This window comes from Equus przewalskii, chromosome 16 (assembly GCF_037783145.1).
Source record: "Equus przewalskii isolate Varuska chromosome 16, EquPr2, whole genome shotgun sequence".
NCBI lineage: Eukaryota > Metazoa > Chordata > Mammalia > Perissodactyla > Equidae > Equus > Equus przewalskii.
Genome location: NC_091846.1, coordinates 69,585,364 through 69,610,461, shown reverse-complemented (window position 1 = coordinate 69,610,461; position 25,098 = coordinate 69,585,364). Strand labels below are relative to the sequence as shown.

The following is a 25,098-nucleotide window of genomic DNA, read 5'->3' as shown; positions in this document are numbered from 1 at the left end:
TCAGCGAGGTTCAGGCAGAATTGTGCATTTGTACATGGCGTGGCCACACTTTTATTTGAAAATCTGCAACATCAGGGACTTTGCGGTGTCCTTTCAGAGCATTGGCGTGCTCAGGAATGGGGGCCTCCTCTTCAGAATGACCCTCCTGGCCTCGGGGGGAGCAGGGGTGCTCTTCGTGCGCTGGAGAATCATGGGCACCGGGCCGCCGGCATTCACCGAGGTGGACAACCCCGCCTCCTTCGCGGAGAGCATATTCGTCAGGGTGAGTCTTGAGTCTGCTCACCCTTGGCTTGTCTTCTCTGCCCACCAAATTCTCAGGCCCTTTTTCCCTCCTCCTCATCTCCCTCCCCAGCACACCCACAAAATCCCTAATAAATGTAACACCTCCATCTTCGTTTGCTCCCACCAAGGATATTCTAGGATGAAACCAGGTTTTTATTAGGGGATTGAGAGGGTTTAGATCCCTTGTAGTTCCTTTCTAATCAAAATTAAAAAGGAGTGGTTCCTTCTAATATCAAGTTTCCTGCCAGCCTCGTTAAAATGTCCCCTGACCCCATTACTTTTATTATAAAGGAAATTGACGTAGTGTGGTTAAGACAAAGTAGAACAATATTGGTGCTATCTTTAAAAACCTAATGGTGTCAAGACTTTTTATTGTAAAGGTTTTCTTTTTCTGAAGACAAGAGTGTGAAGCTACAGATTCTTAGCTGTGCATTTCATAGAGACAGAAATCAAGAGAAAGACCATAAAACCCTATTCTTATGGTGTTAGGCAGATAGATGACCCCTGGGCCTCGGATTTCCTGGGTCACAGACTTTGAGCATCCACTAAGTAAATGGGACATCGTTTGACCAGAAATATAACAAATGTATAGCACAGTCTGGTGGTTTTACTGTATTTTTATGTATTAAAATATGAATGCATTTAATAAATTGCAAACTACAGCCCTATGTCCAATGTAGAAAGTGGCAACATTTTATTTTATACAATTGCTCTCGTTGAATAGAGGCATATGGATGCCTCAAAAGTGGAGATATATTCTTTTTTTCAAGTTCAGTATCAAATAAATGTTTGTTTTCCTTTTGACTGACAGGCCATAAACTATAATTACTACTATTCATTGAATGCCTGGCTGCTGCTGTGCCCCTGGTGGCTGTGTTTTGATTGGTCAATGGGCTGCATCCCCCTCATTAAGTCAGTCGGTGACTGGAGGGTAATTGCACTAGCAGCTCTCTGGATCTGCCTAATTGGGCTAATACGCCAAGCCCTGTGCTCTGAAGACAGCCACAGAAGAAGGTGAGAGGTGCCCTGAATCTTAACTTCCACAGGCGTTGAGTCAGAAGCATTTTGCTGAATCCAACACTCATCATTTTAACGATTTTGTGGAAGTAATGTCTAGGGACGTTGATTTCAAATACATATTTATGGCTAGGATGAGTTCCACCCATTTGGAATCCATCGCTGGCTTTCACTCATGGGGAGTGAACATGAAGGAGGGTGAGGTGGGAGCTGCCCTGTCTCTCCTCCCCCTTTCCCCATGAAGTAGCATTTTGAGATCCTTTTCGCTGTAGGTGGTAAAGAGTAATTTATGGTCGGAACAGGGAGTGTAATTGATGTGTGTTGTGCCCATTATTTCACCATTCTCCTTCAGAAAACCCTGGTGGGAACTCTGGTGATTCCTCCTGTTGTTGTTTGGTGCAAAATAAACTGCTGCCCCAGAGAGACTATTCTTTCTCACCAAAAAAGAGGAAAAAAAGAAAAAAAAAGGTTATTGAAAAAATAATTGGGGGGAAAACAAATGTGTTTCATGAGAAAGAAAACTGTTTAAGATGATTTCCTTTAAGCATAAGTGTTTATGGAATTTGATTAGTAATTTCTCAAATTGTTTCACGTTCACCTGTGTCTTAAATTGGTTCGTGATTCTAAAGGGCAACAAACTTTAATCCCAATTCACTTATACATGTGCAATAGGATTTTATTATTTTAAATACTGTTGGCACAGGGTCCAGGAAGGAGCCACCAAACTTGACCCTACTTCTTAATTCCTCCTCTTGCATCATATGGGACATTAGAAATAATTGCCTAGTTCCAGAAGTGTTTCATTGCCCAGCTGTCTTTTTATTTGCCTGAAATTTGTGGTGATGTCACACCGAAAAATGATATTAGTTTATTTCAGATTTTATAAAGTATAACCTAGTTAAGTATTATTGTTCCTGTTAAGTTTAGGGAGAAGATTTTTTTTTTCCCATGAAAACTATATTGGACTAATTGGGACCAATCTCCACTGAGCTCTTCAGTGCCTGTATGGTGTGAGGTAGAGTTAGGAGTAAGTGAATTAATAAGGCCTCACAGATGTAGTCATTCCAACTTTCTTCATATGAATTGCATGACTTGTAAGTTTTATCCTCATGCCTGGTGCTAACTTAGTAAGATTTTTATGTCTTATCCTAATACAGCCAGGCTAAACCCTCTCTATTGATGACACTTTTTTGCTGCTGCTGCTACCTTTTCTCAATTGATGGAATGAAAAAAAAAGTCTTTTATCATTAATTTAATGGTGAGTAAGACATTTTTTTGAGATGTCTGCAATAGCCGTTTAAGTACTTCTCATTTTCCAGGATCCTTACGCTGGGCCTGGGATTTCTCATTATCCCATTTCTTCCTGCAAGTAACCTGTTCTTCCGAGTGGGCTTTGTGGTTGCAGAGAGAGTCCTGTACCTCCCCAGTGCTGGGTACTGCATGCTGCTGACTTTCGGATTTGGAACTCTCAGTAAATACACGAAGAAAAAGGTATTGGCCAAGAGTGGTGCCATTCCTAACCAGGACGACTGGATGGATCTTACTGATGACATTTACCCTGTCTCTCTCTTCTTAAGAAACTAGTTGCTGCTTTTGTACTGGGAATTTTGTTCATAAACACACTGAGGTGCATGATTCGCAGCGGCGACTGGCGGAGTGAAGAGCAGCTTTTCAGAAGTGCCCTGTCTGTGTGTCCTCTCAATGCCAAGGTATGCTGGCTGCCCTGTTTCTTTAGAAAGACTTTACTAGGATATAGTTGAAGTTCGACAGCTAAAAGTGAAGAATGTTTACCTTCACACAGAATCTCGCATAAGACCATGACCAAATCCTTGGGTTTTTCTTTGTTGTCGTTTTTTTTTTTTTAATGATTTTGATAGAATTTGTTAAAATTCCACTTAGCCAAAATAATTCAAAAGAAATTGTTAAAAACAGACAATGTCAATGCAACAGCACATTACTTAAATGAGGTTTTATTCGTCTTCCAGTTGGTCCAGTCACCCTTTGAAGTGGTGGCAGGGGCAGTGACACCGCACAGGGGCCTGGGGGAGGCACATAGTTGAACCGTTGAGACCCCATTTCAAAACACGTGCTCCAGCCACAGCATTCACTAGCCTCCTCCAATCTATAACTGGAAGAGCGTATTGCCCGTGAAGGGACAGCAGTTTGGTTTGGGGAGTTTAAATTATGCTTTTTGGTGTGAAATAGGACGCGTTTCTGTCACCTGTGGTTTCTCTGCTTGTGATTCCTTTTGTCAGAGTAAGTAAAATAAATGTATAGACTTTAAACTTGGCAGTGTTTTTGTTGAAGCAGTTTGAAAGGAATTTCTTCCACCTGTGTTCTTGATGAATCAAGCTCTTCGTTTAACCAGGAGTGCCTCTTTGAGCGAAACTGAACTTTTTTGAACTTTTAGTGCCCTTGTCTATAAGGGGCATAATCCCTATCTCCTGGGTTGACTGTGAGGCCTTAAGACAATATGGCGTCTGAAGTGCCCTGACATGGTAGGTGCTCAAGAAATGTTAGCTTTCTTAGGCTTACTTTAGTTTTGATTGTCGCCTTAGATGACAAGAAGGCAGTGCTACTTGCTCAAAATGGGAGGGCAAGGGGTTAGGTTGGAAGAGTTTTCTTGTAGTATAGATTATTATTATTATTATTATTAAATAATGATACATTCTCTCTTGCGTCATCAGAATTGCAGCTTCCTAGGATGCTTAAAAGAGATCCTTTGTAGGGGCAAAAGAGAACTTTGTGGAGTTCTGTCTCATTCCACATTCTATGTTAAGAGAAGGCAATGACTTCAGGCAAAATTATATGAGTTAATCTAATGAATAGTTGACTTCTTACTTTGACCCTGAAGTGAAGAATAGTATCAAAGGTGCTGACTCTTTGTTTTTTTCTTGAATTAAAAAAATCTTGTTCATGTTTGGTAGTTAAAACGTGACTTAAATAAAAGAGTGAATGACTTCAAGCTTTTATTGTTAATTTGATTTGTTGGCCTATCAATTTGTCTTATGCTACTAAAAATAAATTGCCTGTGATTTAATTTCATAAATGTTAATGGACTTGCTTTATTTTTGCTTTTCTGTTTGAATCACAGTAATTACGCCTTCTATTTATATAGTCATTCCCCATGAGGAACTCAGATTTCTTTGTAGAGGCTCTATAATTAATCTCCATTATCCTCTCTCTAAGGTTTTTAGAGAGAGGGTATTATTTTCTTTATTTTTCCAAATGGGAGAAACTGAGGCATAGAAAGGTTAGTATTTAGGTGACTAGATAGAGACCTGGTCTGGTGCGGTGTCCAGATCAGATTATCCTAGTAAATGAAGGGGGATGGGACATATGTGACGTTTGTGCCTCTACATCTGCCCTAGTAAGTGATTTCATATGTTATAGGTTAGAAAACACAGGGTGTGCACACAGTCATCCTGTGTCTGTGTATATAGTTTTCTCTCTTTAATTTAAGACATACGTGAAAGACCTCATTTTCAACGTGAACCCGATAGTGATGGTCCTTTCTAAGAACTCTTTTCATTATCAGTATCAGCAAGATAGAGATTTTTTTTTTTACCTTCTACTGTAAATTGCAGTGTAATAAAATTGTCTTTACTTCCTTTCTTTGGCAAAAAGCTAGGTTGATTTCAGGGAAGCGATCTCACTTAGGAAGACACTGGTTTTTGTTCAACTCTGTTGCAGGCAATACATTTTCTGTACTGGTTTCACTTTATATTCATTGAATGTTAAGTAGGCAGTTGGCACCTGGCCCCAGATTAGGCCCAGATTTACAAACTGAGACTCGATCGTAATATCCACATAGGTCATGCTGGTGCCTGGTCTGCATTTGAATTACCTACAGTGTCTTGCATATGGTAGGGGCTCAGTATTAGTGATTGAACTGGGCCAAATGGAAATTGCATTTCTTGAGCCTACTTAGTGGATGAGATACCAAGTATCTGATTATATGTATAGTCACTTTTAGTTTTTAAGGCTTAAAAGTATGTTGCACTTTGTGTCAACTCTGTAATACAATTCTAAATTCCTTTAACAATGCAAAGGATCACTTACCACAATGAGATATTTCCTTAAGGATGAACCAGAATGGGTTATAGGATTTTTATGTGTTTAAAACATTTTAAGTTTGGGCTGGCCCCATGGTATAGTGGTTAAGTTCAGCGTGCTCTGCTTTGGAAGCCCAGGTTCACAGGTTTGGGGATCCTGGGTGCAGACCTACACGACTCATCAGCCATGCTGTGATGGCGACCCACATTCAAAACAGAGGAAGATTGGCAACAGATGTTAGCTCAGGCCAAATTTTCCTCAGGAAAAAAAAAATTTAAGTTTAACATCAAATATTGGCAGAATATTTGAAACAAGTTGGTTTTAGCAGTGGTGTTAAGGGCCTTGCGTTGTTGATGCTTTTATGTGTTTGTGTTGCATGTCCCTGGGTTGCAGTGGTGAGTGTTTTCTGTGGCTTCTGTGATGCTCCACTGCCGCAGTGTATGAATCACAAAGGCTAGAGGGAAAGTTCAGGAGTAAACAGGCTTTTTCAATCTTTTCCATTCCACGGAAGCAAAAATCAATCATTCTTTAAACACTATTTTAAGGAAACTATTAATGAGGGTATTTTGCTTTTTTTTTTTTTACGATGGGTCATCTAGGCAACTGTTTTCTATTCAAATAATTCCCTCCATATAAGCCATGGGATAAGGCTGGCCTGGGTGAACCTGTTTACAGTTCTTGACGTTGGAAAGCTTGCCTTCTAGGCTGCATCAGATCTTTGGTTCCATTGAAATAACCGCAGTCTGAATTTCCAGAGTGCCCTGCTTTCTCTCCGGATCCTCTGGTCTCTGGCATTCTGGGTGTTGAACAGAACACTCTCTATGCTGCAGAGGGCAGTTGAACACTGTCTGAGCTTTTTATTGAGAAAACAGAATTTCCCCGGAACAAAGGCGAGCAGCAGGAGCTCAGGGGCGGAAGAGGCGGGAGTCTTGTTGAAGTCTGAGCAGAAGCTGTATTTGTATTCTGGGGACCACAAGCACATCGCTCACGGGTTGTCTCCAGATTTGGTTCTTTTGTGCGTGGGACAGGAGGTGAAGCAGGGCTTCCAGGCTGCGGCTGGGGAGGCGCCAAGTCGAATCGTTTAGAATACATCTTTCAATGCGTGCTCGGGCAGGGCATTGACCAGCCTCCTCCAAGCTGTAATTTGAAGATGATAATGCCTGCGAATGGGCAATAATTTGGTTCAGGAAGTTTAAATTACACTGTGTGCTGCCCCAAAGCACACATTTCTATCATTGTGCTTTCGCTGCTCGTGATTCCTTTTGTCAGATTAGGTAAAAAGAAATGTATGTACTTTAAAATCGGCAGTTAAAAAAATCTGTTGCATTTGTGCTTAAAGAATGTCGCTCCATACCCTTCCAGAAATATTAGTGTTCATGAAGACATGCTATAACTGTAGGTTGCAATTGATACGGCGGGATATGGTTATGTTTTCAGAGGGGGTTTTGAAGTGTTCTGATGTGATGCTACTGGAATGTGTTTAAACAATTATTGTATTTCACGATATATTCATTTGCTGGGGTTGCCATAACAAAGTACCACAGACGGGGTGGTTTAAACAACAGAAGTTTATTTTCTCGCAGTTCTGGAGGCCAGGGGTCCTCCAGAGGTCCAAGATCAAGGCGTCATCAGGGTTGGTTTCTCCTGAGGCCTCTCCTTGGCTTGCAGAAGGCAGCTTCTCGCTGTGTCCTCATGTGGTCTCGCCTCTGTCTGCATGCATCCCTGGGTCTGTGTGTGTCCAAATTTCCTTTTCTTATAAGGACACCAGTCACATTGGATTAGGGACCCTGACAGCCTCCTTTTACCTTAATCACGTCTTTAAAGGTCCTGTCTCCAAATGCAGTCACATTCTGAGGTGCTGGGGGTTAGGGCTTCAACATAGGAATTTGGGGAGACACAATTCAGCCCTAACACACAACAAGAAAAGCTATTTTACTTTGAGAAAAATAGTAGATGGTACGAATGAATGGGCCTAGAAATCACCTCGAGCAGTCAGCCCCATCTTCACCCAACACCCTAATAAATGGATGTGATACCGTGAGAAAAAAACAGAGGCTTTGGAGCTGGGGTTCAAATCCAGTACCACAACCTTGGGTAAGGCGCTTAACGATGCTGAGGCAGCCCCTCAGCTCGAAAGGGAGGGTGACAGCAGCCACCTGGCACGGCTGCTGTGAGAAGAGACTGTGTGTACAGCGCTGACCCTGCACCTGGCTCAGGGCAGCCCCCAGCCTGTGCCGGCTCCTGATGTCACTGTTGTTATTACTAGTCACCCTCAACACACCTAATTGAACGAATTTCTGTGGCATCATCTCCTCTGAGATAGCTATTGACCTTTACGTTGTAAGCGTCCAACAGGAGCTTTGGATCATCAATTCATACTTCAGATAATAATCCTCATGAGTCTGTGCAGGTCTGCTGGCCCAGTGGCAGGTTGGGTCCCAGCTCCTTCCCTTATAATGTTTTCTGAGCCCACTTGAGAAAATGCCATTAAGTTGGCTTCCCTGGTGCCCTTGAGTTAAGATGACCTGAAAATTTCTGGGAGGTTTGCAGCAATGAGTCTGTCTCTTCCAGTCTGCTTTACCACCCTCTTCAGTCATTAAAAATTCTCTCCTTATTCTCTCTCTCTTTTTAATTGAGGCAAAATTCTCCTAACATAAAATTAACCATTTTTGTTCCTCAAAAAATTAAAAATAGAATTACCAGATGATCTAGCAATTCCACTTCTGGGTATATGTATATGTATACCCAAAAGAATTGAAAGCAGGATCTCAAAGAGATATTTGAACAGAGGTGGTCATAGTAGCAGTATTCACAGTAGCCGAGAGATGGAAGCAACCCAAGTATCCATAGACAGATGAATGGGTGAACAGAATGTGGTACACACATACAATGGAATATCATTCAGCCTTGAAAAGGCAGGAAATTCTGACACATGCTACAACATGGATGAACCTTGAGAAGGTTATGCTAAGTGAAATAAGCCAGTCACAAAAAGACAAATGCTGTATGTTTACACTTGTATGAGGTGTCTAGGGTAGTCACATTCATAGCAACAGAAAGTAGAATGGGGCTGGGTGCAGGGGAGAATGGAGAGTTAGTGTTTAATGGGTACAGAGTTTCAAATATCCAAGATGAAGAGTTCTGGAGATTGGTTCCACAACAGTGTGAATATACTTAACCCTACTGAACTTTACTCTTAAAAATGATTAAGATGGTGACTTTTAAGTTATGTTTATTTTACCGCAATTAAAAAATAAACTAAAAAAATTTCCCATGTTTTTCAGAATAAAATGATTATTATTAACCAGTTTAAAAATTAGCCATTTATAAGTGGACAATTCAATGGCATTAGTACATTCGGTGTGGTGGGACTACCACCTCTCTCTAGTTCTAGAACATTTCAGCATCTCCTTCTCTTTCTATTGCTGTATGCCTGTTGGTTTCTCTAGCTTGTAGTTTGATGAGAGGAGAGAAATGAGAAGGTTTTAGGGGAGCTTTTCCTCCGCGGACTGGCTCTCTCTGGGTGATCACACCACCCATGGCTTTACCTCCTGTCCCTGCCGGCCTGCCACGTTGGTGTCCCCAGCCTGCTCCTGAGCTCAGGTGGCCACCTTGGTCTCTCCACTTGGGTTTTGCAAGGACTTCAAGTCAGCCTGATTCCTCTCCCCCGAGACAAGCCTAGCCACCCATCATGTCACCTTGAAAGCCGTCAGGCCTTCTATTGCTCTTGGGACGAAGACTAAACCAGACCTGCCACCTCTCGGGGTTCCCTGTGCAGTCGGCTCCCCACGCTCTCCAGCCTGGTCTCCCTTGCCCTCTGCACCCCAGTGACACTGTGCTTCTCGTAGTTGCTCAACCAAATGTCCCAGGCTTCCTCCCAGGCCAGGGACCCTCCCCACTTGCCTGCTCCACCTGGGGTGCTTCCTCCAACGCATCCCCTTGACCTGCTGCCCGCCCCGCTTTTCCCTCCGCTGAAAGGCCGTTCACAGGACAGCCTCCCCACTCAAACCAGGAGCCGCCCTCAGGACTCACCTTCCTCCTAGGCCCCCGGGTGCCTCCGAGTGACACACTTATGATGCTGTCATTTGACTCACAGCTGCAGCGGGGGGCCAGGAGGCAGGGGTCTGACCGGTTTGCCCACCACTGTGTCTCTAACTGCCAGCAGTGCCTGGGGTGCAGGGGGCATCAGTCCTCACCTGCAGGAATAAGGGAGGAGGAATTTTATTAGTATAAAGCAGAATGTTTGTAATGCTACAGAAGAAAGGGCTGTGGTTCACAGTACAGACTCGTCTTTCTTCCTCTCACGTCCACATGACTTCACATCTCAGCCCCAGTGAGGGACAGGTGTGTGTGGTGGGCGGCGGAGGGCGGGGGAGTTGAGGGTTTAGCAGTAAAACTAACCCAGCTTCGTAGTTTCCCGCTTTTCTCTGGTGAGCTCTTTAGTTAAGCATCCTTTTGTCGTACTTCAGCGAGACCATCTGCTCATTACCACCCTTTCGTGCCATCTTCTCTTACAGGTGGGGGATTAAAGGAACCCTGGCCAGCCCTCTCTAGGGTTTTAGCTAAAGTTTTGGTGGGTGGGTTTTTTCCTAAATATATTTACCTTTTGTTTTCAGTTAGAAGATATGATAGATACCCTGGAACAAAAAAGTCTATCAGCTGATGGTCAGGTTATTATCTATATTTTCAGGTTCACTACAATGTTGGCAAAAACCTGGCTGATAAAGGCAATCAGACAGCCGCCGTCAGATATTACCGGGAAGCTGTGAGGTACTGCAAGCATCTTGTCCCGTTGATATACGTGTCTTGTTTTAACTTTCTAGGATTAAAAACCTGTCCCCATAAAGACCCCAACTTCGAGATATCTTTACCAATTGCTGAGAGTTTGATGAAGACTGCTGAGCATTAACAGACGGCTTGGTTTCTTTCTCCACTTCCAGATTAAATCCCAAGTACGTTCATGCCATGAATAATCTTGGAAATATCTTAAAAGAAAGGAACGAGCTACAGGAAGCAGAGGAGCTGCTGTCTTTGGCTGTACAAATACAGTAAGCTTTGTTTGTATAATTATGCTCATGGCACAGAAATGCGCTCCTGCCTTCTGCGGTCTGAGCCTTTCTTTTCCTCACTTATCTTTTTAAAAAATGCTCCTCCAGGCCGGACTTTGCTGCCGCCTGGATGAATTTAGGCATAGTGCAGAACAGCCTGAAACGGTTCGAAGCTGCTGAGCAGAGTTACCGGACAGCAATCAAACACAGAAGGAAATACCCGGATTGTTACTACAACCTCGGGCGTCTGGTAAGTGGAAGATGCCCTGTGGCTGCGGAGGACAAGCTTGGTTTTTCCTTTATTTATAGTAAAACGACAGTGGTAACACCTGTTTTTGCCTCTCTATATCTTACAAAGTTCTTTCACATTAGTTCTTCTCAGTTGAAGGTAGCCATTTGATTTCCTTCTGTGTAACTTTTTAAGCTCTAATTAGAGAGCAGTTCAACTTGGATTGGCCAAATTTAAGAGATCACAGAGGCAGCAGGTTAAACCAAGGAATAAATTACAATTTTTAATGTCCCTTGTGCCCTGTAAAACAGTACTCCAAGAGGTAACTTCCTGATAAACATCGGTTTCTCTGTTTTTAAAACACGAATAAAAACCGAGATTAAAAAAACAAATTAATTCATAATGTGATTTCTGAGCTTCCGTCTTCTCCTTCCTCCAGGGACAGCTCCCTGCACCCCCGGGGCCTTCCTTCTGAGAACTGTTCTCCCCATAAAAGACGGCTCAGGAGGACAGGATTTATTGCAAAGGGCTTTGAGACGATGCGATGGAGATAGAAAATAATGTGTCCTATAGTGACTTTCTTTTTTTAGTTATTGACATAATATTTATAAAGGTCTGATTGATCTTGATTTTCTTTTTTATAGTTTATTTTTTTACTCAAATAAATATTACAGCAGTAACTAATAGAATAAGTCCAATAATCTTAAAATCTGAAAACACATATTTGATAAGGGATGGTGAAATAGATTCTGTCATCATTTCTGAAAAGCCTCCGTGAGTTTCCACAGCTTGATCAGTAAAGTTCTGGATTTCGTTAATAAAGAAAAGAACCACACACAAAAAACATGGTAATGATGTGAGGTGATGAGGTGGTGACTAACCTGATTGTGTTAATCATTTCACAATATATAAGTGTATCAAATCATCACATCGTACAGCCTAAACTTAGATATGTTATATGCCAATTTTATGTCAATAAAGCTGGAAAAAGAAAGAAAACTTACCCCCCAGAGTGCAGAATTAAACAAGAATGATTGTATATTCTCCCTTCCCTTAACCCTTTAATTTGGTTTCAAGAAACTAAATACATATGTTCCTCATATATTTAGTTTTATTAAATAAAATTGTTAAGGAAAAAACTTTTTGCTCATTTTAGTGAAACTGGAATACATGCGTAGTGATGTGATTTTTAAGAGAAGTTTATGTACAATTTTCTGGATTTTATCTAGCCCAGCCTCACAGGTGAGATTGCGTCAAAGTTGTTTCAAAGAGATGCCTGTTTATCCTCATTTTGAAGTCCTGAAGCTTCTTGGTCTGGTGGAGTCCTCGTGCTTTCGAACCCAGTGGTTCCCAAAACTGGTTGTACGTCTAAGTCATCCCCCCATCTCAGATTTAGGAAGTCAGAAGCTCCATAGAGGATCGGTATTTACAAAAACCAACAAAATTCCCAGGTGATTCCACTACCGTGTTGTTGGCCCTGCATTTGGGAAGCAGATCTGTCTGAACCTTGAGCAGACAGACTGACCAAGTCAGAGCAGAAGAAACTGTTTAAGGAGAACAAGCTAGAAAACATGAACTGTTTTAAGTTTATTGAAAGTCCAGGCTTCAGTTTTTACCGTGACGAGAACGTGTTTGGTCTAAACTGCTTTGTTTCTGGACTGGGTACCCATGACTGTGTGAGTTGTGGAGGTAGGATTTTATGCATGGAGGAAAGAAGATGGCAGGAGCATGTGGCTAATGATGGTGAAGTTTTACTTCTCTCACTCTGCATCAGTCACTTTAATTGGGCAGGTACTGCTTGTTTTCTAAATTTTAAAGTGAAGTCGCTTATGTGTTTTTATTATTCAAAAAATAGAGAACATGTTTCAGTTACGATGTATCAAAGGAAGGTACCATCTCTATACACTTACTCTAGTGTGGAAAAGAAGAATTCTTTCTCCCTGGGCACAGGGGGACGGTGGCAGTAATGTGACTGAATCCACACCACAGCAAGGTGTGTGAACAAGGAAGGTTGATAGCAAGATATTCCTGTTGCCCCACTTAACTTTCTCCAGAGCCACTTGACCTTCCATGCCTTTCTGGGTTTTTTTCAGGTTTTTTAATGTTTTAAAATTTTGTGCTTTATGATCTTGCTACATATTTTGCTGTTGAAACAGCTTTCTCTGTGAAACCTGAAGATTCAAGGAGAGCTAAAATTATTCTAGTGCTAAGCTGCTGTAAGGGAGGAAAAAAACCTTTTTCCTCTACCCTCCTGGGTTCTCTGACTGGGGCCCTGCAAATTAGACTGAGCACTGACGGATTAACAAGAGAAAAACAGAGTTTATTAATACATGCATTGTGCATACACATGGGAGAAACTCAGTGATGAGTAACTCAAAGGGATGGTTAGAACTTGGGCTTATATAGCATCTTCACAAAGAACAATAAATTTGAAGAGAAGTAACAAGACAAAGGAAGAGGTTGCAGGCTTCCAAGGGTGGCAAACAGTCAGAAGGTCAATGTACAGGGGAGAGGAATGAAGTAAGGTTTGTCTGTGTCAGTCTTTCTTCATGACTGTAAAACTTCCCCAGGAAAGGGGACTTATGGAGTCCTCATTTCTCAGTCTCTGCTTTAGCTAGAAAAGAGAAGCTCCAAGAAGCCTTCTTTTTGTATCTGTTGACTCTCAAATGCCAGCAGTGCAATAATCCTTATGCCGAAGTGGTATATTTGGGGTGGCACGTTTTGATCCTCTTCATTTTTCTCTCTGGACAGGAGGGTAGGAAGACAGTAAAACTTCACCATAATGATAAAAGTAGAGACCAAAAAATTCGATTACGTGCAGAGTAGGGTGGATCCTTGCAAAGTTAATGAAGTGAGAATGGGGGATGGGAGCAACTTAGGTATTATCTGAATGCTTGCGTTGGGTGGTTATTGCAGGGGTTACTGTTTCTGGTTACTGTGTCTTTTTAATTAGTTACTCGTATGGCATATACGTATATCCACGTGAATTCTTCTTTCATTCCCTTTTTTTTTTCTTTTTTGGAAGTAGCTTTTTAGGTTATCATTTGCGAAGTGAGTGTGTCTGCCTGCTGCCTTCTAGTTATACTTTAAAGCTCTAACACTTAGCAGTCTTCTCCTTCCCGTAGTAGCTGCCTATCACTGCAATTCCTTGCGGTTTGGAAAAATAGAGAATTTGTGCTCCATCAGCCCTCTGTAATACAGAGTTCCATCCAAAGAAAGGAAGATAGAATGTAAAATGTGGGATTTTACCATGTGCTCCAGTCCTTGGAATTCATCCCACTTGCACGTAGAAGATCCTCTGTAGTATTAGCTGTGTTGAGACCTTGTACTGCTCTCGGTGTATATTGTTTGCTAATTATGCTACCGTGAGGTGATCTTCCTATGTTCCCTTCTGCCAACTGTTCCTGCTTATTTAAAGATTTTGCTCTCCGTTGCTGTTTAATTATCCAGCTTTTGCCTGCCTGACAGCTTAAAAGCATTAAGAGCTTAATCTTTAACAGCTCAACTAACACATTTTTGTATTGGCAAATAACTTAAAAGTTTCTTTTTTAAAAATCCTCCTTAGTCCCCCTTTAGTAACAGAGACAGAAATGTGTTTTGATTTCTGGACCCAGATAAGAAGGAAATACAATGTAGTTGTCTGGTGAAATAGGAAATTGGGGAGAGCTGGATTATTTGGGGCATGCTACTGGTGCTGGAGAGGGACGGTCACAGTGACTGGAGACATTGCTAGAGACAGTTCGTCATGCAAGGACTGTTTGTGTCACTCAGGATCCATTCAGGAAAACAGCAACCATGGTAACTAAGTATTGCAAATAGAGAAGATTCAGTACAGGGAATTGGCTAGACAGTTGTTGGAAGGCTGGAAGAACAAAAATGGTGAGGTAATATTAACTCAGAGTAAAAGGAAAGCCTGTAGCATTGGGGGAACAAACGGGAGGAAGTGGTGCCAGCAGAAGTTAAGAGCTGAGATCCTGAAGGAAGAATCTCTGCTTCCAGCCCTGGGACTGTGGAGGAAGGGACAGAGCCACTTCAGAGACACTGCTGAAGATAAGGAAGGAGAGAGGAGAGTGGGGGGAAAGGGCCACTCCCCTCTTCCAGCGCTCTGAGGTCACCTGTGACTCCTATTGGAAGAGATTTAACAAAAGCCTCGTGGCAAAGGACCCTGGGAAATATAGTTTGCAGAATGTAGAAGATGGGGCATAGGACTAATAGGTAAATAACGTGCGCGTCATCCACCCACTTTCTGGATGGGTGGTTCTTGCAACGTCACCATTTTTCTCTGCTTCCCTTAGAGTATTGTTCACTTTGTATAGATGCTATAAGAAGGGTAAAGGTCAAGACAAAAGTAAATTTTACCTGATTCAGTCTGTTGTTAATCTTCAATAAATAATAATAATAATAATAATAGTAATAAATAATAAAATACATGAAGAATTTTCCTGTTGTTTAAATGAAATTATGTTGGTTTTCCTGAGTGTGTTAGAAAGAATATCACCAGGGATTTTGTCCATGTGACTCAAATGCATATCACTTGCTAGGGAGAATTGACGGAGAGATCAATGCAACATCAAATAGAGAGAGACAATTAAATGTTAGTATGATAGCAGTCTAAAGTATTTTTAAGTTTTTTGAACTTTTCGTATTTCCTCATTTAAGGGGTAAAATACTTAACTTGTCTCTGAGTCCCATGGGAAACTCTGACAACATCTTTAGCAAGTGGATATTCACAAATGTTTCCATAATGCATTAAACCTTTCCTTTTCTTGTATAATATGCCACCTATTTGCTGTGTAGGTCATAGGGCAAGTCAGAATGTTTCTGTTTTCTACTGAAAAGACGGACTTGACAGTAAATAAAGAAATAGGCTTAAACTCATGAATTGTTATCATTTGTACTTTTTGCAGAATATAAGGCACTGAGTTCATTCACATAAGATGTGCTTTTGAACTGAGTTAAAGAGAGCCAAAGGGTCACCTGCTGAAAACTCCATCACTTTCTCCCTGAGTGCTTTTATTCACCATGAAGTGGAGAGCTGCCATTTGGTATTCTGTTATGGATGTTAAACAACATGCTCTCTCAAAAGAAAGCAGCAGATAATTCTCTCTTCCTAAAGGAGGCGCACAGGCTCCAGAATGCCAAGGGGTTTTGCATTACCACATAAGGCTTTTCCAAGGAATTTACAATGTCTGATCTACTCATAGTTGTATGTGAAGCTTAGATGTGGGCAGGAAGAGGCTACTAGACCATTCTTCACGAGATGAATTTGACACACTTAGCTTTTTTTTTTTTTTTTGAAGATTAGCCCTGAGCTAACATCTGCTGCCAATCCTCCTCTTTTTGCTGAGCAGACTGGCCCTGAGCTAACATCCGTGCCCATCTTCCTCTATTTTGTATGTAGGATGCCTGCCACAACATGGCTTGACAAGTGGTGCCATGTCTGCACCCGGCATCGGAACCAGCAAACCCTGGGCCACCAAAGCAGAATGTGTGAACTTAACCGCTGTGCCACTGGGCCGGCCCCAACACACTTAACTTTTAGTCACGTTAAATGTTTTGTTTTCCCTTTAAAGTAATACTTTTTCAAAGACAGACTATATGAAGTCTTTCTAGAAAAAGATTGGTGATTAGGGGCTGGCCCCATGGCGTGGTGGTTGAGTTTGCACACCCCACTTTGGCAGCCCAGGGTTCACAGGTTCATATCCTACACACGGCTCATGAAGCCATGCTGTGGTGGTGTCCCATGTGCAAAATAGAAGATTGGCACAGATGTTAGCTCAGGGACAATCTTCCTCACCAAAGGCAAAAAAGGCTAATGATTAGATTTTTACCTTATTTCTTTTCAGTAGTCTGAAATATGATTCGACACTTGGAATCACTAAGTTATAGGTTAAGAAGTTGTAGCCTTGGGAGCTAGACCACTCAGTTCTAATGCCTGCTGTACAATTTCTAGATGTGTAACTTTAGGCGAGTTACTTAATTTCTCTATTTTTCAGTTGCTTCATCTGTAAAATGAGGATAGTTTTCTACTTCATTGAGATTATTTTGAGAGTTAAATGAGTTAATATGAAAAAATTGAAGCTCAATAAATACAAGTTAGGTTTTGGATTTGGTTTGGTAATGTCTTGGAAAGGGAAAGCAGAAAAATTGGAATATATTGATTTTTTGGGTCCATGCTTTATTTTCAGTATGCAGATCTGAATCGTCATGTGGATGCATTGAATGCCTGGAGAAATGCTACTGTGCTGAAACCGGAGCACAGTTTGGCCTGGAACAACATGATCATACTTCTTGACAATACAGGTACAGAAAGATGAACTGAATCAATCAGGAAATTGCCCCACAGCACAATACCATTGGATAGTTAGGAAACATAGATTATTGTGCTTTTGTTTTCCCTAGTGTATGTTAGAGTTTTAAAAAATAATACTCTGGGGTTCAATATTTTGCATTATAAAATTGTCTATTCTTCTAGAAAATGGAGATTACTTTGACATATTGGAATATGAATATTCGAGGAAAATGACAGTTTGCTTAGCATTAGCGTTGAGGAGTGGAGGAAGATTTGTGCCAGTAGCTCATTTCTTCTGAAGCCTGTTATCTAGGATGCTGGAGGTACCCAGAAGTGAGCGAGAATGGCTTCAGGGCTTATGACACAGACGGTGCCAGGTCCGTGCTCTAAAGTTCATGGACTGTGCTCGGAGGAGGTGCCCTGAAACCTACACTCATTTTAGATTCGGTGCTAACAGATTTGACAATCTGGTTTCTTAGCCCATAGCAGACTTAGTCAATTAGTAATCACTCTGCTCCCCTCGTTTGAAAAATCCAAGCATCCCATAAGAAATGATAGTTTTAATTTGGCAGAATTTAAAGCTAGTAAGCCGTTTAAGCAGTGTGGAGAAGAGATAGACATTTGTTTCTAACGAAAGTATAGAATGTATACTTCAGTGTGATACATATTCAGTTATTAAGGTGTTCCTAGGATACTCTTATTCTGCATACTCATTTTCTTTGATTTGGGTATAACTGGTATCAGGGGAAAAATAAAACTAGGTTTTATATGCTTTTTACTGAATTTAATCAAAAACTGTTCGTTTATTATGTCAGAATTATGCTGGGCTGTGGTGGCTTTGTGACTGATGCCGTCCTATGTGTGTATGTGTTACACGTTCTACATTGATTTTCTTAAGTAGTTTATTCGTGATTGTTGTGTATAGTGCACATAAGCCTGTTAATTTGAAAGAGAGACTCAAATACTAGTACAGTGTTAACCTGTTGTTGTTTTCCGCTTTCTCCTCCAGGTAATTTAGCCCAGGCTGAAGCAGTTGGACGAGAGGCACTGGAGCTGATCCCTAACGACCACTCTCTGATGTTCTCGTTGGCGAATGTGCTGGGGAAGTCACAGAAATACAAGGTGTGTACGCCGCAGGCCAGGATTTCTTACAGTTGATGCCAGCATCTGACAGAAGCCATAAATGTTACTTCTGCCCAGTTAAATTCGGAATTAGGCCAGAACAGTGCACCACTGTGGCTTGGTCAATTTGCCTCCTGGAGAAGTTGGCCCAAAAGATGGATTTGTGGGGTCAACTACGTGTCCTTTCTCATCAGAATTCACCACTGTTGCTCAAACGTGGGGAGGGGAAGCCCAGAGAAGGGGCAGTGACAGCTCATCCAAGCAGATGCCCGGCCCCAACCCTGGCACAGAGCGGTTTGATTCTGTTCCTGCGGTTGGGCTGGAGTTCTGGTTTTATTTGTGGGCGCCATCTTCACACTAAAAGAGTAATGGCCCCTGGAGAATACATGACTGGTTCTTGCTAGTTCCAAGCTTTTCCTCATCTAGAGTCAGTTATGGGTCATCTGCAAGGCCCTCAAAGTGTCTGACCAACAAAAACCACACGCTATTAAATCTGGGTTCTAACTGCCCTCCCAGGATCAGCCCAGAGTAGACTGAATCGGAAGGTGCATAACTCCCCGTGTATCCAGGGGGACTCAGCGCTCCCAATACTGGCAATCTCAAACCATCATTTTGTGCCAGAGGGAGCATGTTAAAAGACAGATGCCCAGATTCCTACCTGCAAGAGATACTGTCTCGGTTGAGTAAGGTCTGGAAATATGCCTTTTTTAACCAGCATCCTGGGTGACTAACAGAGGTGTTACAGAAAACACACTTTTAGAAGCAGTGCAATAGTCCTTTCGTGAGAGAGAGATTTTCTTTCAGAATCAGGGGTTGTATCTAATTTTGATCACACTAGGCCTAAACGTTAGTCATTAATTACTGTATGTTCCGATGTTACTTACTTCTATTCTGCTCATTAGATATCATTATCAGTATAGTTTTCTGTAACAATATTAAGATATTTCTCTCATTTTTGAATAATAGGGAGTTTAAAAGCTTCAGTATATATTTTAGCATTTCTAGATTTTGCTCCACAGATGACTTTTTGAGGGGTTTAGTTGTATTTTTTGCAACTCTGCTTATGTAGCAGGGGAGGAGGTGTGGTTTGTGGATTTCCCTTCTCATGAGTTTTCCAGTCACCTGTGTCAGCCTGGGATGGGTCTGGAGTGTCCAATGACCAGCCACAGTGAGTCATCTTCAGGATGTGACTTCTGTAATCGTTGTATTGATTTTTCTATCATCCCACAGCCTATACACTGGAATTCCTGTTAAGGGGACAGAACCCAGGGTTCCTTTGGCTTCCGGTTCACATTGTTCTTTTTCCAGATAAAGTAGAAAAGACTCTGGTAGAGCAGAATGGAGGTTCCCCATTTCTCTCCACATGTTGTATCCTAATTGTCTAGGCCAGGGTGCTGAGCCTAAGATAATGGAACGGACTCTGAAATCTGGAATAAGATGCTTACTGTGCGCACTGGGCACATCTAGCTGTATCTAGATACTGCTGGTCTTATTATTTACTTGATATCTTTCTTTAAATAGATTTTTAACACAAATAAATGTATTTAAAGTGGAAACATGATATCACTGCTATAAATACTAGGTAACTGAGAATAGAATAGTTTTATTATGTCTCCGGTAGATACTGTTAAACAAGGCTCCAAGCCTGAGGTCACCGTCTCAACTTCAAAGGGAGGTTGGCAGATGTTAGAAGGAGTGACCCCCAAACCACCACCAAACAGAGATTTTTGTCCAGACTTTTTTTGAACCAGAAGAAAGGAAGGCAGGTTGAAGTGGGAACTCCTGTCTTTCTGTGCAATTCATGGTTTCAGCTTCACGTCGGATCACCTGTGTCACCTTCCCTAGTTGGAGCGGTCTATAGGGTGTCCCTTGTGAAACGCTGTCCAAGGGAATAGACGTGGATTTCAGGGTGTTGCTGTGGCGATGCTGGTACCCTGCGGCCAGTGTGGCTGAAATGACCTCGAGTGCCCTGTCCCCTCTGCAAGGACTTTCTCTGTCCCATGTGTTACCCTAAACCTTTGTCAAATACATTTTGTCTAATACACTTCAAAAAATAATATACTAGTTTCCCTTTCTATTGATGAAAAAAATATCCCCGATTTTAAATGTGAGTTTATTTATTTGTTCCTTGGCATAAATCAGCTCGTTGCCTGGCTCTTTCAGCATCCCCACACCTCCACAGATCAGTCTATAAACAGTTCATTGCTTTCCAGAACAGAGCTGTTAAGAAGCCTGATTTAATAGATGAGCATTTCGTGGGCTTTGAATACCCACAGACATTTGTGTTCTAAAGAGGCCTCCAGCCTTGCCGTCCCTCCCAGGACTCCGGTGCAGTCCCAGGGGCCACTGAAGCATCCTCTCAGGGCTGCCCCACTGTCACTCAAGATGGAGCCTGTCCACCCACACTCACCTCACCCCCCAACCTGTTCTTCCTCCTCCTTTTGTCAACATGCCATCGTTTTTATATCTTCCAGGCCCAGGAAATTTGCCTCATTTTTTCTGCCCCAATTCCCTCCCTTATCCTCCCATTCCTTCCCACCCAGCCTCCTCATCACCCATTCAGGGTGCAGGCCCTGCCTTGCCAAGAGCAGCAGCCCCCTGACTGAGTGTAAGGCCTGCGCACGCTGTCCTGAATGCCACCACATCCTCCAAACCTGACTCCGACAGCACATCGTCCCCAATCATATCCACACTTGTGGGCATTTGAGAATTTAGTTAAATGAATCAAGAATGAATCTCGCATCCCCTCGAGAACTCCTAACTTGGTTTTCTTCTCTTAATCAGTAGCCTCTAGTTAACACATCTTAAAGCACATTTCAATTCCCTGGCCTTCTTATTTCTCAAATTTTAGATTTTTAACTGGAAATGTTTGAAAATCATCAGAAACAACATGACTTCTTAGAAACCACTACAAATCTACACAATCTATTTGATTTTTTTTTTTTTTTTTTTTTTGCAGTGTATCTAACATGACAGGAAAGTCTTAGACTTCCTTGTGGGAGTTTCAGCTACTGAAACTTGGAGCAGACCCTGACTTTGAACCGAGTTCTGAAAGTGATGTTTGCTGACATCCTGATGTATATTATCCTGATGTCTTTTTTCCATCCCTCATGGATGACATTTCTAAAACACTAGAGTTTTCTCTGCCAGCTCTGTCTGAAGGTTGTGGTTTCAGAGATGTTCACCCAAATGCCCAGCCTGTTTCTCAGGAGTGCATAGCCCATTACAAGACAAGGAAGCCGGCCTCCCTTCACCTTATAAAACACATGATCCTGGACGTGGGAAGCCCACCTGGAAACACTCACGTAGGGCGCAGATGGAAGGAGCAAACCTGTCCCCCAGCCGCCAGCTTTGGTTGCTTAAGTTTGGTGGTCTGATGCAGATTAAAGCAGGTGTGGCCCTCTAGGAGCACAAATGCAGGCGGTGTGAAGAGCTGCCCCTGGCAGGTTAGGCGTCTTTATTTCTGAGCATTATGGTAGAAAGGGACCATCCAGTCAGCCGCGGTCCACTAACGATCAGGTGAGGGAACACTTGGCCGTGCTTCTTCGTGACCTGATTGGCAGTGAGTACCATTTGGAGGAAACAGAGGCCTATACAACGGTCAGTTCACACACATCAGGGGTGTTTGGTCGGGCTCATGTGCTGTCCTGCAACAGCTCAGGTGACAGGTCTGTCCCTCAGTCTCTGGTCATTTTTTCCAGCTAAATGGTTTGCTGAGGTGGTTGTGGGTTCTTGGGGGAGATTAAATAGGCCCCAGCTCCCACCTTGAGAATCCTGGAAATGAGTTATTGGTGTAACCGATAGTGACGCTTTCATGGGTGTCCTCAACAGCCCAGCCCTTTCCTGCTCCTTTGGCCTTCCCTCTCCCTCCCCTGCACCCTAAACCGAACCATTTGCTTGAAGTTGAACCATTTGCTTGAAGTTGCGGAATTCCGGCCACTTCAGGGAGGCAGGAGGCAGAGCTCATCAGCATATTCGTCCTCTCTCAGCAGCTGCCATTGCTTTCCACTGACCCTCACCCCTCACTCCTGCCCTGTCACCTTTGCCCTGTCACATGTTTCCCTGACTGCCCTTCCAAGTCTCTTCTCAACAGGGTGTGGCCCTGCTGGGCGTTCCAAGTGTTCCTGGGAGAAGGATACCGTGGACCAAAACGAGCACATTAGAAGTTTGGAAACCATAGGCAATAAAACTGTGTGTTACTTTTTCATCATGTGCAATACCTTATTTTTTGTGTATTTTTTCTTTTAGGAATCTGAAGCTTTATTCCTCAAAGCAATTAAAGCTCATCCAAATGCTGCAAGTTACCATGGCAATTTGGGTAAGGGGAATTTTCACTTTCAACCATATCGAAATTCCATGTAATCTTAATGAAATGGGTATATTTCTGTAAAATCAACATTGGGAAAGTCAGGGGTTTTTTTTTAAATCTAGCCTGTATTGTCCTTTATAATGTGGGGTTTTTTTTTTAAAGAAATGATTAGATTTAGAAGGTAGCTAAAATAGTCATAATTCCAAATCTTAGTAGTATGACCAAAATAACCCCCAAAATCCCCCACTCACTTTATCGCCTTCTTAATGATGAAACTCGTATTTTCTTTGTGTGAAGAATTCTCGAATGCTAAACTGGGAAGTACTTTGGAAGTTGAAAGTCTGAATTTTGTCTTTTTCCTTTTTCCATATTGGACTCCATTCCAGTCTGGTCTCCTCCATGTTCTTATGTTCTCTTAGGCCTTGGCTAAAAATGTATTTACAATGATTTATTCCCTAGAATTCCTGTCTTCCATTTTTAAGTCTCAATAATTAAGATTTTTTGAGCACAGTAGGTAGATGTTTAGAATGCTCAGTCAAATGAAAATTTTTTCACCGCGTCTGTTCCCTGTGGAGTCGGGAGCTTCTCATCGTGAAAGTCATGAAGCATCAATGGTTATTCCTCTGCCCATGTCGAAAGTTCGTTTTACTTACAAATCATAATAATCAGAGGCTTACCATTCTAATAATTAGATTTACTTTAACTAACATTTTATGATCAGACCTTGATGTTAGAACCCCTGTTTCCAGCTGGCAACCATTATCTTGCCAAAAGGTGTAGGGAAATCTTTATTTAAAGTAAACAGCTGGACTTCTCCATCATCAGGTCCCTAGGCAGGGCTGGAGCCCAGCCCTCTCCAGCCTGGCTTCTGGAAATGTCATGGCAGCATTGAGAAACTTCCCAAACCCCTTCTTTTACTTCTTTATGTAATAACGTTGCTGTCAGGAAACCAATCGTGCCTGGTGATATGCAGAACCCCAGGAGTAACTGGCGGTGGTTAAACGGACAATCTCCAGGGGGTGTGATTACAATAAATAAAGTCTGTGGTACAAACAATATTATTTTAAACAACGATTTTTGAAAACTGTGTGCAGCACTTCTGTAATATTTCTTTGTACAAGTGGTTGGGAATACTGCAAGTTATTCAGAAGCATTTCCAATGAAATTCATCTCTTGCTATTTCAGCTGTGCTTTATCATCGTTGGGGACATCTAGACTTGGCCAAAAAACACTATGAGATCTCTCTGCAGCTTGACCCCACTGCATCAGGAACTAAGGAGAATTATGGTCTCCTAAGAAGAAAGCTAGAGCAGATGCAAAAAAAAGACGTCTGATCCTTTTTCCTTCATTTTTTGAGTTTGTGCGTGTTTGCATGAGGCATATCTTTAATGTTATGTGGTTATGTTTAACCATTTAAAAGTCTTACTTGTTTATTTTATTGGGTTTTTTTTTCTAGGAAAACAAAGACATGCAAAAAGATTACAGCACCAGCAATATAATCTTGAATGCTTGATGTGGTTTTTGCATTGAAATTGTATTTTTTCAGACAACTCAAATGTAAATTGTAAAATTCCAAGTATGAAGTCTTTTTTAATTAAAAATAAAAAGAGAAAAAAATTATCTTGAGCAACTTCAGTAGAATTAAACCTGCATTTGGGATGTGAGCTGTGTTGTCTAAAGACTAGTATTATTAAACCTCGATTGTGAACAAGAAATGACAAACTGACTCCTACAATTTATATAAATATCGACTGTGTCTGTATATTAGAATTTTTATTTAATGACAAGAAAGTAAATTAAGAGCTTTGGTTTTTTAATCTTTTTTTAAACAATATTCTATGAACTTCATTTGTAAATAAATATATTTATTTGTATTTTTATGTTTTGAACAGGGCAAGTAATTGAACGAAGAATGGAAATTTTAACATCTAGTATATTTATGTACTTTCCCCCTCATAGGAAGAAATTCACTCCTGCAGTGTTTTTTGGCTTCTCTAATGTGTGCAGTTTCGTAACATAGGAAATCATGTGGTAGTCTCTGTAAACTGTCCCTGTGAATAGAAAATTCCAGCAAAAGCAGGCAGCCTGATGTCTTTGTTTCTGTTACATCCGGTATTAAGAGGGCTACACATCTGTGTAAGTTGCTTTTTTATGTTTTTAACTGTAAAGCAATTTTCCACTTGGCTTAATGGAACTAGTCATTACTATATCCGGAAAATGCAAAAAGTAAATTGTCTCTCAAAAGGAGCCACACTTAGGGAGTTTGTGGTATTTTTAAGAATTGGATTATTTTTCCTGATTTATTTAATCAGAATAATCATGTTTATTTATTTTACTTTATCCCTCTGTGTATGCTGTTGACCTAATGATTTATGCAATCTCTGTAATTTCTTATGCAGTAAAATTATTACACAAACTGATATAAAAAATGTCATGCTGCCTTGTTATGAGATGACTTTCAAGTTAGTGAACTTTGTGTCCTCCTTTCCCTTACAATGAAGTCAAAGTGACCAATTCATCTAGTATGTGGCTTCTATTTGGTTTTAGGGACCGTTTACTAGAATCGCACTGTGGAGTTGTCCAGGTTCAGAGAATCGGGTGAATAGCTCCCGCACTGAGATGAATTTTATTTTCTACAGTCAGTTTTTGGGGGCCAGATCTGCATAGACTTGTAAATCAGTAATTGTAATTTATGATGGTTGAGGTACATCCGAAAAGAAAGTGCTGGTGCTTGATATACATC

General features: G+C 41.5%; 1 protein-coding gene across 10 annotated transcripts in view; it reads left to right on the top strand.

Annotated features, from left to right (window-relative positions):
- TMTC4 (transmembrane O-mannosyltransferase targeting cadherins 4) overlaps positions 1 to 24,873 on the top strand; it is a 59,588-nt gene extending 34,715 nt beyond the window's left edge. For 6 of the 10 annotated variants that reach the window (XM_070579224.1, XM_070579226.1, XM_070579227.1 and 3 more), the window contains 11 exons: positions 98 to 262; positions 1,094 to 1,296; positions 2,619 to 2,790; positions 2,877 to 3,008; positions 10,046 to 10,125; positions 10,296 to 10,403; positions 10,512 to 10,653; positions 16,821 to 16,935; positions 17,934 to 18,046; positions 22,295 to 22,364; positions 23,541 to 24,873. In XM_070579224.1, coding sequence (XP_070435325.1) covers positions 98 to 262; positions 1,094 to 1,296; positions 2,619 to 2,790; positions 2,877 to 3,008; positions 10,046 to 10,125; positions 10,296 to 10,403; positions 10,512 to 10,653; positions 16,821 to 16,935; positions 17,934 to 18,046; positions 22,295 to 22,364; positions 23,541 to 23,689 — 1,449 coding nt within the window. In that variant the 3' untranslated portion in view covers positions 23,690 to 24,873. Of the gene's footprint in view, positions 1 to 97; positions 263 to 1,093; positions 1,297 to 2,618; positions 2,791 to 2,876; positions 3,009 to 10,045; positions 10,126 to 10,295; positions 10,404 to 10,511; positions 10,654 to 11,861; positions 12,084 to 16,820; positions 16,936 to 17,933; positions 18,047 to 22,294; positions 22,365 to 23,540 lie in introns of all 10 variants that reach the window. The other 4 variants (XR_011528238.1, XR_011528239.1, XM_070579225.1 and 1 more) reach the window with 2 other exon arrangements.
- The last annotated feature ends 225 nt before the right edge of the window (positions 24,874 to 25,098 follow it).